Source organism: Nylanderia fulva, unplaced genomic scaffold, assembly GCF_048542155.1.
Source record: "Nylanderia fulva isolate GAGA-0341 unplaced genomic scaffold, ASM4854215v1 Scaffold284, whole genome shotgun sequence".
Lineage (NCBI taxonomy): Eukaryota > Metazoa > Arthropoda > Insecta > Hymenoptera > Formicidae > Nylanderia > Nylanderia fulva.
The window spans coordinates 102,886-118,811 of NW_028190352.1; the positions used below are offsets into that span (position 1 = coordinate 102,886).

General features: G+C 31.1%; 1 protein-coding gene and 1 long non-coding RNA gene across 2 annotated transcripts; both read right to left on the minus strand.

The window, feature by feature from the left end:
- Positions 1-8,532: 8,532 nt before the first annotated feature.
- LOC146722712 (uncharacterized) lies at positions 8,533-9,381 on the minus strand. The gene is made up of 3 exons (XR_014924980.1): positions 9,277-9,381; positions 9,005-9,190; positions 8,533-8,606 (listed from the first exon to the last, which is right to left on the minus strand). It is a non-coding gene; the product is annotated as an uncharacterized LOC146722712 (long non-coding RNA).
- A 3,892-nt stretch (positions 9,382-13,273) lies between these two features.
- LOC114946333 (uncharacterized) lies at positions 13,274-14,614 on the minus strand. The gene is made up of 6 exons (XM_085483989.1): positions 14,435-14,614; positions 14,093-14,197; positions 13,890-14,000; positions 13,695-13,799; positions 13,492-13,602; positions 13,274-13,401 (listed from the first exon to the last, which is right to left on the minus strand). Exons 2-6 carry the CDS (start codon positions 14,097-14,099, stop codon positions 13,274-13,276), a joined length of 462 nt encoding a protein of 153 aa, XP_085340115.1. The 5' UTR covers positions 14,100-14,197; positions 14,435-14,614.
- Positions 14,615-15,926: the final 1,312 nt, after the last annotated feature.

Here is a 15,926-nt window from a genome sequence, read left to right on the forward strand (position 1 = left end):
AATATCTCGCAACTATGAAATATTTCATAAAATATTCATTTTTTGATAGTCTTACTTCAATACTTTTATGCTAAAAATTATGAAAGGAATCGATTGTTGTAAAGAAAACAGTTATTTTTAAGAAAAAATATGTAATTTACAACTATCAGTTACATATTTTTTTAAAACAACTATGTTTTCTTTATATTAATCAATTTTTCTCATTATTTTGTGCATAAAAATATTAAACTAAGATTATCGGAAAATGAATATCTTAAAAAATTTATTTTATAAAAAATTTAGTCTATGTAAGATTATGTTAAATTGAAGAGTATAAAATACCTCAAACTATTCACTTATTGACCACCTGCTCTTATAAATGTTTATTCAGAATATTGTGAGAAATCAATTTATGTGAAAAAATAGGTGGTTCTATTTAAGAAATAAAAACCCTAATAGCACACCATATCCGAAAGACATTCTGAGGATATCCAGAGGACATTCGAACATTCTCAAGATGTTCTCAGAACGTCTTCAGGATATGTGTGTTGTTAGGGAATGACCTTTACATCACCTTTAAATAATTAGTTTTCAATAAAACTGATTTGAGTTCTGTAAATTTATAGTTCTGTAAATGAGATATCCTATATATATTTGAAATAATATATAATTTTATTTAAAAAATTATAATTTTTTATGTTTGTGTTGACTTTTCATTCAAAAATTAAATATATATTACAATCTCTTGAACTCTTCAAAACCATTAAAAATATTTAAAACATTTTCCAACATTCTAAAGATTTTTGAGATTATTCAGTTATATCATTTAAAATTAGAAAATATGTATACTGTATTATATCAGGAGACGCGGTAGTGTCTCCGGCCATGTTCAAACCCTAAAAGACCTTAAAAGACACTACAAGTCTCCTTATCCTGCACCATCAAAGTCCATTTTTTGGGGGTGTAGAACTACTAAAATATAAAAAATTTTGAATTGCACGTAACATAACCTGAAAGGCGGCATCGCCACGAGTAATTTGAGCCAAGAAAAAATAAAATCGGTCAAGCCGTTCCGGAGATACAAGCGGTCAAAAAGTGACGTTTTTCATGAAAAATTAAGAAACGTCGTCTTCTTCTTCTTCTTTTTCTTCTTCTTCTTCTTCTTCTTCTTCTTCTCTGTCCGCGTATAAATCTCTTCTCAACCTTTCACTCACACCTCCCTCACTTCCACCCACTCCTTTCCCTCCAACATCCCGCCCCCACCCCACCCCCACCCCACCCCACCCCCACTCCACCCCAACTCCACCCCTCTTTCGCCTTTTTCACCCTCTTTCGTCCTCTCTCACCCTCTTTCACCCTCTTTCCGCCCTCTCTCACCCTCTTTCGTCCTCTTTCACTCTCTTTCATTCTCTCTCATCCTCTTTCACCCTCTTTTATTCCCTCTCACCCCCTTCGTCCTCTTTCACCCTCTTCGTCTACCTCACCCTCTTTCGTCCTCTTTCGTCCTCTTTCACCCTCTTTCATTCCTCTCACCCTCTTTCGTCCTCTTTCACCCTCTTTCGTCCTCTTTCACACCCTCTTTCATTCTCTCTCACCCTCTTTCGTCCTTCTCCTCACCCTCTTTCATTCTCTCTCACCCTCTTTCACCCTGTTTCGTCTTCTTTCACCCTCTTTCATTCCCTCTCACCCTCTTTCGTCTTCTTTCACCCTCTTTCGTCCTCTTTCACTCTCTTTCGTCCTCTCTCACCCTCTTTCATTCTTTCTCACCCTCTTTTACCCTCTTTCGTCCTCTTTCACCTTCTTTCACTCTCTTTCGTCCTCTCTCACCTCTTTCATTCTTTCTCACCCTCTTTCGCCCTCTCTCATCTTCTTTCGACCTCTTTCACACTCTTTCGTCCTCTCTCACCCTCTTTCGTCCTCTTTCACCCTCTTTCGTTCTCTCTCACCCTCTTTCGACCTCTTTCGTCCTCTTTCACCCTCTTTCGTCCTCGCTCACCCTCTCTCACTTCTTTCACCCTCGTACGTCCTTTCTCACCCTTTTTCGTTCTCTTTCACCCTCTTTCGCCTATCTCGTCTTCTCTTACCCTCATTCGTCCTCTCTCACCCTATCTCCAAAAAATCATAAAAATGAAAAGGTCAAGCCATGTTCAAAAGAAGGTCCTCAAAAATTTAAACCTAGTCTGTACAATGAAAAATAATTACTCGTAATTCCAGAGTTCCAATTTGTTAATATCGAATAATGTATTTGTTTCAAGTAATGGCAGTATGGTCAAATACATACCTACGTAGAAACTTATATAATCGAACTCTGTTTAGGAAAAAGTAGAACGTTTCATTTGCCTCTGCCTTTACAAGAAACATTGGATAAGGTATGTCCTCCGGAAGATCCTATAAATTTGAATCACGAGTTGCACATTCTCGTTCGAGGTATACCCAAGAAATCTAAAGTGGTTTGGGAAAATTTGGTAGATATTAATAAAATGTATAAGGCTTTACAATGGTTGAAAGAAAATAATCCTCATTATTCAAAAATTCGTCTTCCAGCGTCATCTGATGATCTATTAAAGAATAAGTTGCAGGAAACAGAATATCGGATTGTCGATGAGGAAAGCGACAATGACGAAATAAATGAGGTGGTTGAGGAATTACCAGCATTGAATTTGTACAATGTACAGCAAAACAAAAATAATAATGATCAAACCGTTTTAAAACGTACGGCTTTTCTCACACAAATCACTGAACATTCGGATATTAACGATCAGTATACAATATACCCAATACACGCGAAAAGAATCGATAACGAATCTGCATTGAAGCTTTATCAAATGGTGAAAATTGAAGATTTTCCAATGGATAATCGTTATAAATATCTGGATGTCATGTGTTTCCCTGATTTATATCCTGATGGTGTCAATGGACAACGAGAAGATAGAAACTTTGCATTGCCGGAATATTTATTTATTAGAACACGATTGATGTCGAAACATAGTAGATTCAGGTTGAATCTGCAGTATCTGTTCTTCCTTCTCAATGATGCTAACTACCGACAGTTGAAAAGTGGTATCTATTATACGATGATGGTTACTAACCCACGAGAGAGATACACTGCTGGTAGATACTTGAACGAATTGAAAGGTTACCAATTAGAATCGAATTTAATGAGTATTTTCGCAAAATTGAGAAATACGGATCAATTTTGGCGACAACCGTCCAATAATGTAAAATGCATGACTTTGCATTACGGTCCAGCGACGTGGTTTTTGACTTTGAGTCCTAGTGAATGGAAATGGTCCGATTTGGGTGAATATTTACGAGATATGAATCCCGATAAAGAGAAGTTAGGCATCAGCGAACTAATCGCATACGATCTTGTAAGTACTTCTAGATTCATGTGTATAAAATTCAAAGCCATGATTGATTTTATTTGTTTGTCCGATAATTTAATAGGAAAGGTTATTCATTACTTCTGGTGACTGGAATATCAACGTAGAAGTATCCAGCACATGCATTGTATGATTTGGATAAAAGATGCTCCAGTATTAGGAAAATCGCCGGATGAAGAAGTTGCTACGTTTATTCAAAAATACGTAACGTGTGAAATTCCAGATGAAAATGTTTCGCCAACGTTGTACGATACGGTAATAAGTGATCAGAATCATAAACATAACTCGTATTGCATGCGTACAAAAAAAACGGAAACTAATATATACAGAAAGTGTCGGTTCGATTTTCCTCGGCCAGTTACTGAGAATTTCGTTTTAAGAGACGTTATCACTTCGATAGTCGGTAGAAAAAATTTACGCAGTAAGAGCAGATTGTACGATCTTCCTCGCAAGGAGTCGGAAAGGTTTATAAATGATTATAATCCGTTTATCAAATTAGCCTGGGAGGGAAATATGGACATACAATTTATTAGAGAAAAATCAGAGTTTTTAAACTCATATTTAACAAAATACACGACAAAGTCGGAAAAATGCAATACAGACTTTGAAGTGATAGATTCGAATAAGTTCTTGGCATCGAAACTGTGGAATTTTGCAATGCGTTCATTAAATAACAGAGAATGCGGTGCTTTAGAAGCTGCGGATACACTATTAGGGAATCCCTTGTACGGTACGGATAATGATACCATGGTCAAATGGATCGATGTTAATGAGGTGAGAAATAGAAAAGTTAAAACATTTAATGAAATTTAAGCTCTCGATGAAAATTCTACGAATATTTACTGTTCGTCACTCATCGATGATTACTATCCAAATAGACCTCAGGAATTAGAATCATTGAATTTGTACGATTTTGCCAGATTCTGGGAAATTACGAAACAGATGTCAAATAATGACGAAGTCAAGTGTTACAAACTGGCATCGGGTTTATTTAAAAAAAAACGAAAAAAGGGTTATTTAATTAACCATTACGGATTTAATATAAAAACTGAGCCCGAAAAATACTTTTACTCGCTGCTTCTTCTGTTCAAACCATGGAGAGATTTGAGTGAACTCAAAGGTACATTCGAGACTTACACGGATGCCTTTAAGAATTCAGAGTCTGTTTTAACGAAGGCAATGAAATATCACGAAAGGCTCGAAGAAATACAGAAAGCTTTTGAGAACGTTGCTGAATTAATCGAGAAGCGCGAAAATGATCTGAAAACAGCAGACAGAGACAAATCCGATGACGATGAACTGAATTGTAATCCGATAGAAGCTGACGACGCGATGAAAGATCTGAAAGATTTTGGAAAGATTGACGACCCGATTGATTTATCGCAAATGATGTCGCAATTAAACGAAGACCAGAAAAGAGTCTTTGATGGAGCATGCCAAGTTTTACAAGATAAGAATCAGATTCTGCGACTGTACGTAAGTGGCGAGGGTGGTACAGGGAAAAGTTTTCTAATTGAAACGATTAAACATTGGATCAGAATAAATTTGGAAAAAACGACTGCCATATCTGCTCCCACGGGTATCGCAGCATTCAATATCGATGGCTTGACAATCCATAGAATGTTTCAACTACCGGTTAGTCATGAATCTACACTAAAATATACGCAATTGTCAGACATGGTCTTGAAAACTTTGAGAGACAAATTAAAGAATGTCGAATTATTTATAATCGAAGGAATTACATGTAACAATGCAATGATGGATTTAGGAACGACTGTATTCAGTGATGGTCAAGCCTATGTAGGTTTGTCACGAGTAAGTAAATTGGAAGGCCTACATTTGATAAATTTCAATCCAGCATCAGTTAAAGCAAACTCGAGAGCCATTGTAGAATATAATTGACTGAGATCTATATTCAAATCTGAACTGCCACAAATCAATCCGTCCGAGAAAAAGGTTGTGAAAATGTACGATCGTCGATGGGATATCTCTAATATCATTGATGATATGCAGAATTATGATTGTGAGGAACCAGAAAGTATAGTTACGTGGAAAATATATGGCCTTTGCAATAACGATGCTGTTTCGTGTTACGCTAATGTAATATTACAATGTGCGTTTCATTGCGTACGTATTAGGCAACAAATACTGAAAAATAAAGCATCGAATGCATTGATTGATGCTATCTGCGCGTATGGTGAACGTAAATATTGCAACATTCAAGCGGTTAGAAGATCTGTCGGAAAACGCTTCGAAGAACGAACACAACAAGATGTTTCGGAATTTTTTACGGCTCTAATATTGACGTATTCCGACGTCAATGATGTATTAAAACTCGAATTAAAGCACGTAACATGTTGCTCGAATATCAAATGTAATTACAATGTAACTAAGCTGGAAAGCAGTAGTTTGTTAATATTACCTATACATTCGACATTAAAAAGGAAAAAAGGTGTCACTCTACAAAGTTTGATTAATGTAGAATTTTCTAAATGGGAAACGATAAACGGCAATTGTAACGAATGTAAGGGCACCGTATTGAAAAAGAAAACCGTAATCGAATCAACTTTTTCCGTCGTAGTAATACAGCTCAATTTATATACTTTTGTAAACGGTGCTTCTAAAAAAATTATCAACAATCGGATTACCGCCGTGCCGACGAGTAATATCACGATTAATAAAAAAAAGTACAAGCTAATAAGCGCTATATTTCACGAAGGTGAAGAAATGAATCGTGGTCACTACACGTGTATGTTGAGAGCTGACACAAAATCGGAATGGTATTACTCTAATGATATGGAAGTGTTCAAGAAAAAATGGCCCAAAGGAGCACAAGGGGCATACATATTGTTCTTAGAACAGATTAAATAATGGCGCTGTATAAAGGCTGCCGTAAACGCTACATTAAAACATCAACTGTTCTAGCGCTGTATAAAAGTTGCCGTAAGCGCCAAAATAAAATATCGGCTGCTCTGGCGCTTTATAAAAGCTGCTGTAAGCGCTGCATTAAAACGAGTGCAATAAGTTTCTAATTTGACCTAGGCTTCATGACATTTCAAAAAGTATCATCCAGAAAAAAATTATCAGACAGAAATATGTATGTCGTGTTAAAATCGGAGAGACGAAGAAAAATATATGGTTGCGTTCTCACGAGAATGGGCGATGGAGGGGCCCATTCTTTATTTTCAATATTCATACAAGAATATAAATTCATTCTGTTGCAATTGAAATAAATGTGCAATGTATCGTTAAAAGTTATTACAATTATACAAACATTTACATATATGATTAAATAAAATATATATGTATACTATAATATAATTATATATTTTATATATGTACATATATATACCATATATTTCAATTATTTTGAACTGTATTGCATAAATTGTTACTTATACAAAGTTATGTGATAAGAATCGAAAATACATATATTTGTGATACTTGAATTACTATTAATTTATACATGAATTACTATTATAGAAAGCTGCTCTATATATCTGTACTTTAAAAAGTAAGTGATATCCTAAAAAAATCATAAAAATGAAAAGGTCAGGCCATGTTCAAAAGAAGGCACTCAAAAATTTAAACGATCTAATAATAAATTATCACGAAAAGTAACTGATATGTTATTCAAGGTGCCAGTTCAAAGTGAACATACGTAAAGTGTATATTATCTAAATTTAGTAATAATATATTACCATGAAAAATAACTGTGATATTTTATTCAAGGTGCAAGTTCACATTGAACATACATACATATAAGTAAAACTGATTACAATTTGATTCTAGAAAATAAGTGCGATATGTTATTCTTAGTGCACAAAATATAATAGTCGTTTATAGAGATTTGATTTGAAATTCATACTAGCCCGTACAATGAAAAATAATTGCTCGTAATTCCAGAGTACCAATTTGTTAATTACTCAGAAAAATAACATGGCGGCCTGCTCTCAAAAAACTATGATGTTTCTCGATGTCCATTTAGAAATAATGTCGAAGCTCTTACAGAATAATTACTACAACATTTGAAGTACGAAAAGTATTACATTAGAAGAAGATTAGATTAGAATAAGGATTCAACGTATTTTTAAAAGCTCTACACACAACGAAGTGAATATACAAAACTATATACAAATACCTTTTTCTTCTGTGTTTCTGAAGAAAATCTTTTAAATAGAAAATAGTGTCTTGCGATCATGAAGAATAGGTTTTAAATAGCAAGGTTTCATTTGACTTATAATTTTCGATATTATTCACTTAATTAATATGTAATTTTTTATTGTATATTACGACAAATAATCAGTAAACTTTTTAAGCGTATAGCTTTATTGTACTTGACCTGAGAACTGTACATTTATAAATTTTACTTAATATACACCCGTTTCGAGCAACAAGGCAAAGTTTTCTGATCAATAACTTACTCCCTGAAAATACGGTATAACACAAATCGGAAGTTGATACGAAAATTCGAAATTTTACTAAAGAAAGATTGGAGGTTTTTAATTTATACAATTTTCACAACTCTTATTTCAATTATTTATTCTACCCATCGAAAGTTTTTTGAGAGCAGGCCGCCATGTTATTTTTCTGAGTAATTAACAAATTGGTACTCTGGAATTACGAGCAATTATTTTTCATTGTACGGGCTAGTATGAATTTCAAATCAAATCTCTATAAACGACTATTATATTTTGTGCACTAAGAATAACATATCGCACTTATTTTCTAGAATCAAATTGTAATCAGTTTTACTTATATGTATGTATGTTCAATGTGAACTTGCACCTTGAATAAAATATCACAGTTATTTTTCATGGTAATATATTATTACTAAATTTAGATAATATACACTTTACGTATGTTCACTTTGAACTGGCACCTTGAATAACATATCAGTTACTTTTCGTGATAATTTATTATTAGATCGTCTAAATTTTTGAGTGCCTTCTTTTGAACATGGCCTGACCTTTTCATTTTTATGATTTTTTTAGGATATATATATATATAGTAATACAATAGTAATACAAATTACTAAATATTAAGTGCCATGTGCAAATTTTAATAAAGGATCTGTTTCATATAAAAAATAAAAGTGATAGGAGACGAAAATATTGTGATTAATATTGAAAAAATTACCTATAGTCATTAAAATTCCAGAATTTTTCAGGAAATTACAGCCTTTGATATGCATCTGACCAATATTTTCATTTTTATCGATAGCATTTATCAATGTATTAATATCTAATATAAAAGCAGAACTGAATTATTATCAAATAATTATGCTAAAATAATAGTTATGAAAGTACTTCGCATTAATCTTATGTGAAATGAATTTCAGTTAAACTAGCTGTTTTTTTTCAAATGTAGCTTATGATCTGTTGAACAAAAGATGCAATAATCTCAAGGCTAATTAATAAACAATTATTGAGTATAGCCAGGCAAGCAGTTCGCAAAGCCCGAGTATTTCATATTTGACTGATTGTATAAATCAGTACCTATTATTTAGCTTTGAGCCTATTACATTTTTTTCAATAGATTATAAGCTACAACATATTAAAAAACCAGCTGATTTAACCGACACTTCACATAACATTAATGTGGGATACTTTAAATTTTTAATTAATATTAAGAAAACTCACCTAATATTTGCGAGTCATTGATCTCTAAAAATTCATAGCCTTTTTCTTGCAAGGCAGCCTTTTCATTATATATATTTTCATCAATAGATCTTATTTTCATATCATTATATATATTTTCATCAATAGATCTTATTTTCATATCATTATATATATTTTCATCAATAGATCTTATTTTCATATCAGTATCTAATATAAAAGTAAGAAGCAAAACTATATTATATGTTTATCATAAAATAGCACTTATGAAGTTTGCTAATATTAAAGAAACTCACCTAATATTTGAGCATCATCATTTTTAAGAGAGTCACAGTTTTCTCTTTGTGCAGCAATCTCTTTGATGCATGTATTCCTATCGACAGAGCCTTTCTTTGTATTAATATCTAATGTGAGAATAAAAAGAAAAACTACATTAGATTATGAAAAGAATTATTATAAAAGGTTGATATCAGAAATGATATATATTAAAGAAGAAAACAACAGTATCAACCTAAAAAAGGACACCGAGCGTCTTGACGGTTCTTATTATGATATTCTAAAAAAATTGTCTACGTCATCTTAAAAATTGGGTATATATACAGCGCGCCGACATTGTAAGATACAGATATCGATTTGTTTTTTAAAAAAGTACACATTGTGATTATGTTAAGTAAAAAGAAATAATTTTTTTAAAAAAGTGTTATGTTCGTTGACAAAAAAGTAAGTTAATACTATTTATTAAAAATCTAAATGTAATATTTGAGCGGATATATTAATTTGTTCACAGTGTCGTTACATAATATAACAGCATCTGACGCTCTAACTCATGCCAACAAACATGAATTTTGTACTGCGTTCGTCATATAATCTTATAATTGTTATATTTATTTATGATGTCGAAATGACTAAATTAATTTTTTAACATATTATTAGGATATTGAGAAAGACTGTCGTACAGTCGAAACGTTTATCTTAACTTTTTTATAGTATGACGTAAATTAATAAATAAATTTTTCAATTAATAGCATATAAGCTCGTTAAGTTGGCCTTTTATTATATCACATATTTTAATTGTATACGAGCCGAAGTTTAATTTATAAAATAGATACATTTAATTCACGCTGGCCTTACAATGCGTAATAATTATACACTTTTTAAGTTCCACCATTTTAATTTTAAGTTTGTACAACATAATTATGGACAACAAAGTTTTGAAGATTTAAAATCTTGGCTAGGGGCGAATTATGGCAAAATAAGAACTGTGTCCAAATTAATATTTTTAAAACAATGTAGGACATTCAGAGTTTTACCTAAGCATTTATCAGACAATAGTAATATTAACGTATGTCATTATAAATCAAAAAAAAGGTTAGACAGTGTGTTGCATAAATTTAGAATGGAAATATTAAACATAGAGATATTTGACTTGCACAGACATATAGGGTATTTTAACAAAAACATAAGATACTTTACACAAAGATTAAATAACAACATCCCATCCCAGGTATGGCAAGAGATTTATAACCACCATAGTAGATTATTCAAAAAACAAATTTTAAACTTACATTACTTACATAAGAAAAAATTCTGTTGGTTATTGCAAAAAAAAGAATCGGATTACTATAATAATATTAAACCCATAGTTTTTTCTTTCTGTTCAGAGAAAAATAGTGTAAACTCTCAAAATAATAAATATATTAATAACCACATTAACGCAACAAATTTTATAAACAGAACTATTAATCCATTAGAACAAACCAATGATAAATGGTTTATTAATTTGACTGATGTAGATATTCCAACTGATGTCACAAATTTATTGCAATTAGGTAGTGATTTTAGCCTTCCTATTAATACTGATAAAAAAACAGCTGTCCATGAATTTATTAAAGACATAGAAAGCAATTCGAATAACATAACTAATCTCACGACAATAAGAAACATAGCTATTCCACAGTTCTTTGTTTTTTTAAACAACAATACTAGGAAAGACATAATTAATGACAAACTTACTTTTATGTACAAAAAAACCATGACATTTTGTAAACAAAATCCCAGCATCATTTTCACAAGAGCAGACAAGGGAAACACGACCGTAGCAATGACCAAAGAATTTTATATAGACAAAGTTGAAGAATTATTAAATGACAAAGATAATTATATGACAATCAAAAACAATCCAATAATAAAAATAGAAAAAGACCTTAACAAAAATTTAAAACAATGGTTAAAAAATGAATGGATCACAAAAAAAGACTATTATTGTTTAAGTTCCAGTGATTCAGTGCTTCCTAAAGCATATGGCTTGCCCAAAATTCACAAGGAAAATGTTCCATTCAGAGTAATAGTATCGTCGGTCAATACAGCACTACATCATTTAGCTGCATATTTACACAACATTTTAGTGACAAGTTTACCCAAAGGGAAAAGTCATGTTAACAATAGTTTTGAATTGTGCAACGCTTTGTCTGATCTTAAATTAAATAACAATGAAACAATCGTATCTTTGGATGTGATATCGTTGTTCACAAATGTTCCTGTGGACCTTGCAATAGACAGCATAAATAATAGATGGCATTACATTGAAAACCACACATCAATAGACAAAAATGAGTTTGTTAATGTAATTAAATTCATTTTGACTTCAACGTACTTCACATTCAACGAAACGATCTATAAACAAATACATGGAACTCCTATGGGATCGCCTTTATCTCCAATTATTGCGGATATTGTCATGCAAGATATAGAAACTAGGATTCTTGAAACTATAAAGGTTAATATAAGGTTTTACTATCGCTACGTCGATGATATCTTGCTTTGCTTGCCGGAAGATCAAGTCACATATCTAGTAGAAAAATTTAATGATTGTCACGATAGATTAAAATTCACAATAGAAAGAGAGGATAACCGTAGCATAAGTTTTTTAGATATCTCACTCAAAATTATAAATAACATAATATACATAGATTGGTTTCAGAAAAAAACATTTTCGGGTAGAACATTCTCATATCATTCAAATCATCCTATATGCCACAAAAAAAGTGTAATATATAATTTAGTAGACCGGTCAATATTATTATCACATCCCCGTTTTCATAGTAAAAATTTAACATTAATCATAGAGATTTTATTGAGCAATAGTTATCCTCTTGATCTCATTTTCTCAGAAATCAACAATAGACTGAAGTTCCTTATTGTTAATAGATTAAACAAAGAAATGACTCAAGATATAAATAACAAAATCATAAATAATGACAATAATAAAAAATTCATAGCGATACCTTATATTGAAAGAATCTCGGAACTAGTAGCATCAGAATTAAAGAAATCAAATATAACAGTAGGATACAGATGTCTAAAGAAATTAAACAGAGTCATAAAAACGCAAAAAGACAGAGATAAGCTCCAAAATAATTCGGAGGTCATATATAAGATTTCGTGTAATAATTGTGATGCTACATATGTAGGACAGACGAAAAGACAATTAGGTACAAGAGTAAATGAACATAAAAATAATATTAGATTAGATTCAGCAAGGCACTCGGTGGTTTCTGATCATATTGTAAAATTTACACACAATTTCAATTGGAACGACACAAAAATCCTAGATTATGAAAAGAATTATTATAAAAGGTTGATATCAGAAATGATATATATTAAAGAAGAAAACAACAGTATCAACCTAAAAAAGGACACCGAGCGTCTTGACGGTTCTTATTATGATATTCTAAAAAAATTGTCTACGTCATCTTAAAAATTGGGTATATATACAGCGCGCCGACATTGTAAGATACAGATATCGATTTGTTTTTTAAAAAAGTACACATTGTGATTATGTTAAGTAAAAAGAAATAATTTTTTAAAAAAAGTGTTATGTTCGTTGACAAAAAAGTAAGTTAATACTATTTATTAAAAATCTAAATGTAATATTTGAGCGGATATATTAATTTGTTCACAGTGTCGTTACATAATATAACAGCATCTGACGCTCTAACTCATGCCAACAAACATGAATTTTGTACTGCGTTCGTCATATAATCTTATAATTGTTGTATTTATTTATGATGTCGAAATGACTAAATTAATTTTTTAACATATTATTAGGATATTGAGAAAGACTGTCGTACAGTCGAAACGTTTATCTTAACTTTTGTATAGTATGACGTAAATTAATAAATAAATTTTTCAATTAATAGCATATAAGCTCGTTAAGTTGGCCTTTTATTATATCACATATTTTAAAAACTACATTATTATCAAGTATTTATGATAAAATAGCAATTATGATATTTACCAATAGTAAGGAAGCTCACCTAGCATTTCAGCATCAATTACAAAAGATTCACAGCCTTTTTCTTGCGAGGCAGTCATACCGTTGTATATATTTTCATCGATAAATGCTATTCTTGTATCATCATCTATAATATAAAAATAAGAAACAAACTATATTAATATATGTTTATTGCAAAATAGCATTCATGAAATTTGATAATATTAAAGAAACTCACCTAATGATATTTGAGCATCATCATTTTTAAGAGAGTCACAGTTTTCTCTTTGTGTAGCAGTCTCTTCAAAGCATGTATTTTTATCGACAGAGCCTTTCTTTGTATTAATATCTAATATGAAAGTGAAAAGCAAAACTACATTATTATCAAGTATTTATAATAAAATAGCAATTATAATATTTACCAATATTAAGGAAGCTCACCTAGCATTTCAGCATCATTTACAAAAGATTCACAGACTTTTTCTTGCAAGGCAGTCTCATTGTTGTATATATTTTTATCGATAGATCCTATTCTTGTATCATTATCTATAATATAAAAGTAAGAAGCAAAACTACATTAATAAATGTTTATTGTAAAATATCTGTCATAAAATTTGTTAATATAAAGAAACTCACTTAATAGTACTTGAGCATCATCATTTTTAAGAGATTCACAGTTTTCTCTTTGTGTAGCAGTCTCTTCAAAGCATGTATTTTTATCGACAGAGCCTTTCTTTGTATTAATATCTAATATGAAAGTAAAAAGCAAAACTACATTATTATCAAGTATTTATAATAAAATATCAATTATAATATTTACCAATATTAAGGAAGCTTACCTAGCATTTCAGCATCATTTACAAAAGATTCACAGCCTTTTTCTTGCGAGGCAGTCACATTGTTGTAAATATTTTCATCGATAGATCTTATTCTTGTATCATTATCTATAATATAAAAGTAAGAAGCAAAACTACACTAATATATATTTATTATAAAGCGTGGTTTACAATAGCAGTAAGCAGTAAGAGTAAGCAGTACAAAATGAGGTTTGTTCATTTTATTACTCCCGACGAAATGGGCAATCCAATTTCATACTGTTTACTCTTACTGCTTACTTACTGCTATTGTAGACCACGCTTAAAATAGCGATCATACAATTTACTAATATTAAGGAAACTCACCTAAGTGTACTTGAGCATCATCATTTCCAAATTTATTTACTTTTTTGTTTTCAAAGTTAATTCTTTTGCATATAATATACGGTTTTCCTTCAATTATATTTTCTACTATTTGTTTTAATACTGATTCCTTATCTGAACAAGTTAAAATAAAATTAATTAGTTTTAGTTCAAATTTTTCTGTCTCTCTTTCTCTCTTTCTCTCTCTCTCTCTCTCTCTAGACACACACACACGCAACACGTACGCACGCACACATATAAATATCGTAGCAAATGCAGATATTGTATAACAGCGGCATGACTTTAATATAACAGTTTTTACAATAACGTAACAGTTAAAAATGAAAAATATTGCTACTTACCATTTCTTGGTAGAATATTTGCTGTGTATCTGCGTCGATTGCTATACGTGGCTTTGATAATTCCTTTACTAACACTAATTGTGTTCGACTTGCATACATAATGTATACCGTCATAAAATTTCACTAAACTATACATTTTGGAAAATAAACCAGTATCACGTATTACTAATGGTTAATGGCCTCCTGTTCCTTCCCGCTTTTTTTACAGTCTCAAAATGGCCAGCAAGACCGACGTCGACAATTGACAATCAGTATGTACGTTTACACGGCACTCTTAAGCGGGAGCACACACTCTTGCATAAGCGCATAAGCATATGCATAAGAAATTCGATTGGTTGAATTTCTTATGCATATGTTTATAGACCAATCAAGATTCTTATGCTTACGCTTAAGCGTCTATGCAAAAGTACCACGTTGTGTATAATACATTATACATTTCGGCTATTTTGACAACATCCTATTTTTCATAAAACGGTTATTACAACGACACTCCAAAAGCAAATAAAGAAATTCTTTTTTTAAAATAGCTATATCATATTCATCGAATATGCAAGCAATCAAGATATATAGAGGAAAAGGTGCGAATGTAGCAAGTCAGGTTTTTGAGATATAATAATTTAAAAATGCGAAAAAGGGCATTTTTTCACCTTTTAGTAAGATATAACTTTTAATTGGGATGTGATACAAATTTCTTCGACAGCTTAAAATAAAGCTTGAGACTGTAGTTTATGTAACAAATATGAAAAAGTTCGAATCTAAAGAGTTTATAAAAAATTAATCGTACCTCACAAGATTCTATATTAGTATAAGAAAAAATGCAAAAAAAAAATTTTTTATCTTATAACTAAATTTTTTTATAAACTGTTTAGATTCAAACTTCTTCATTTGTTACATAAACTACAAATACCAACTACCAATATATCAGTACGGATAACATTTGCACTTTCTCTTCTATATATCGATTGCTTGCATATTTGATGAATAATATAACTATTTAAAAGAATTTTTAATTTACTTATAGAATGTCGTTAATAAATGTTTTATGGTAAATATGATGTCGTCAAAATAGCCGAAATATAATGTATTATACATAATTTTGTACTTAGATCGGTTAGTACAGCGACAGTACAAAA

Excerpts from the sequence above, each read along its gene's own strand:
- LOC114946333 (XM_085483989.1), bottom strand. Across the intron at positions 13,800-13,889 it reads TGATGCTCAAGTACTATTAA|ATAATGATACAAGAATAGGA; the intron begins GTGAGTTTCTTT and ends TTTATATTATAG. Across the intron at positions 13,402-13,491 it reads TGATGCTCAAATATCATTAG|ATGATGATACAAGAATAGCA; the intron begins GTGAGTTTCTTT and ends TTTATATTATAG.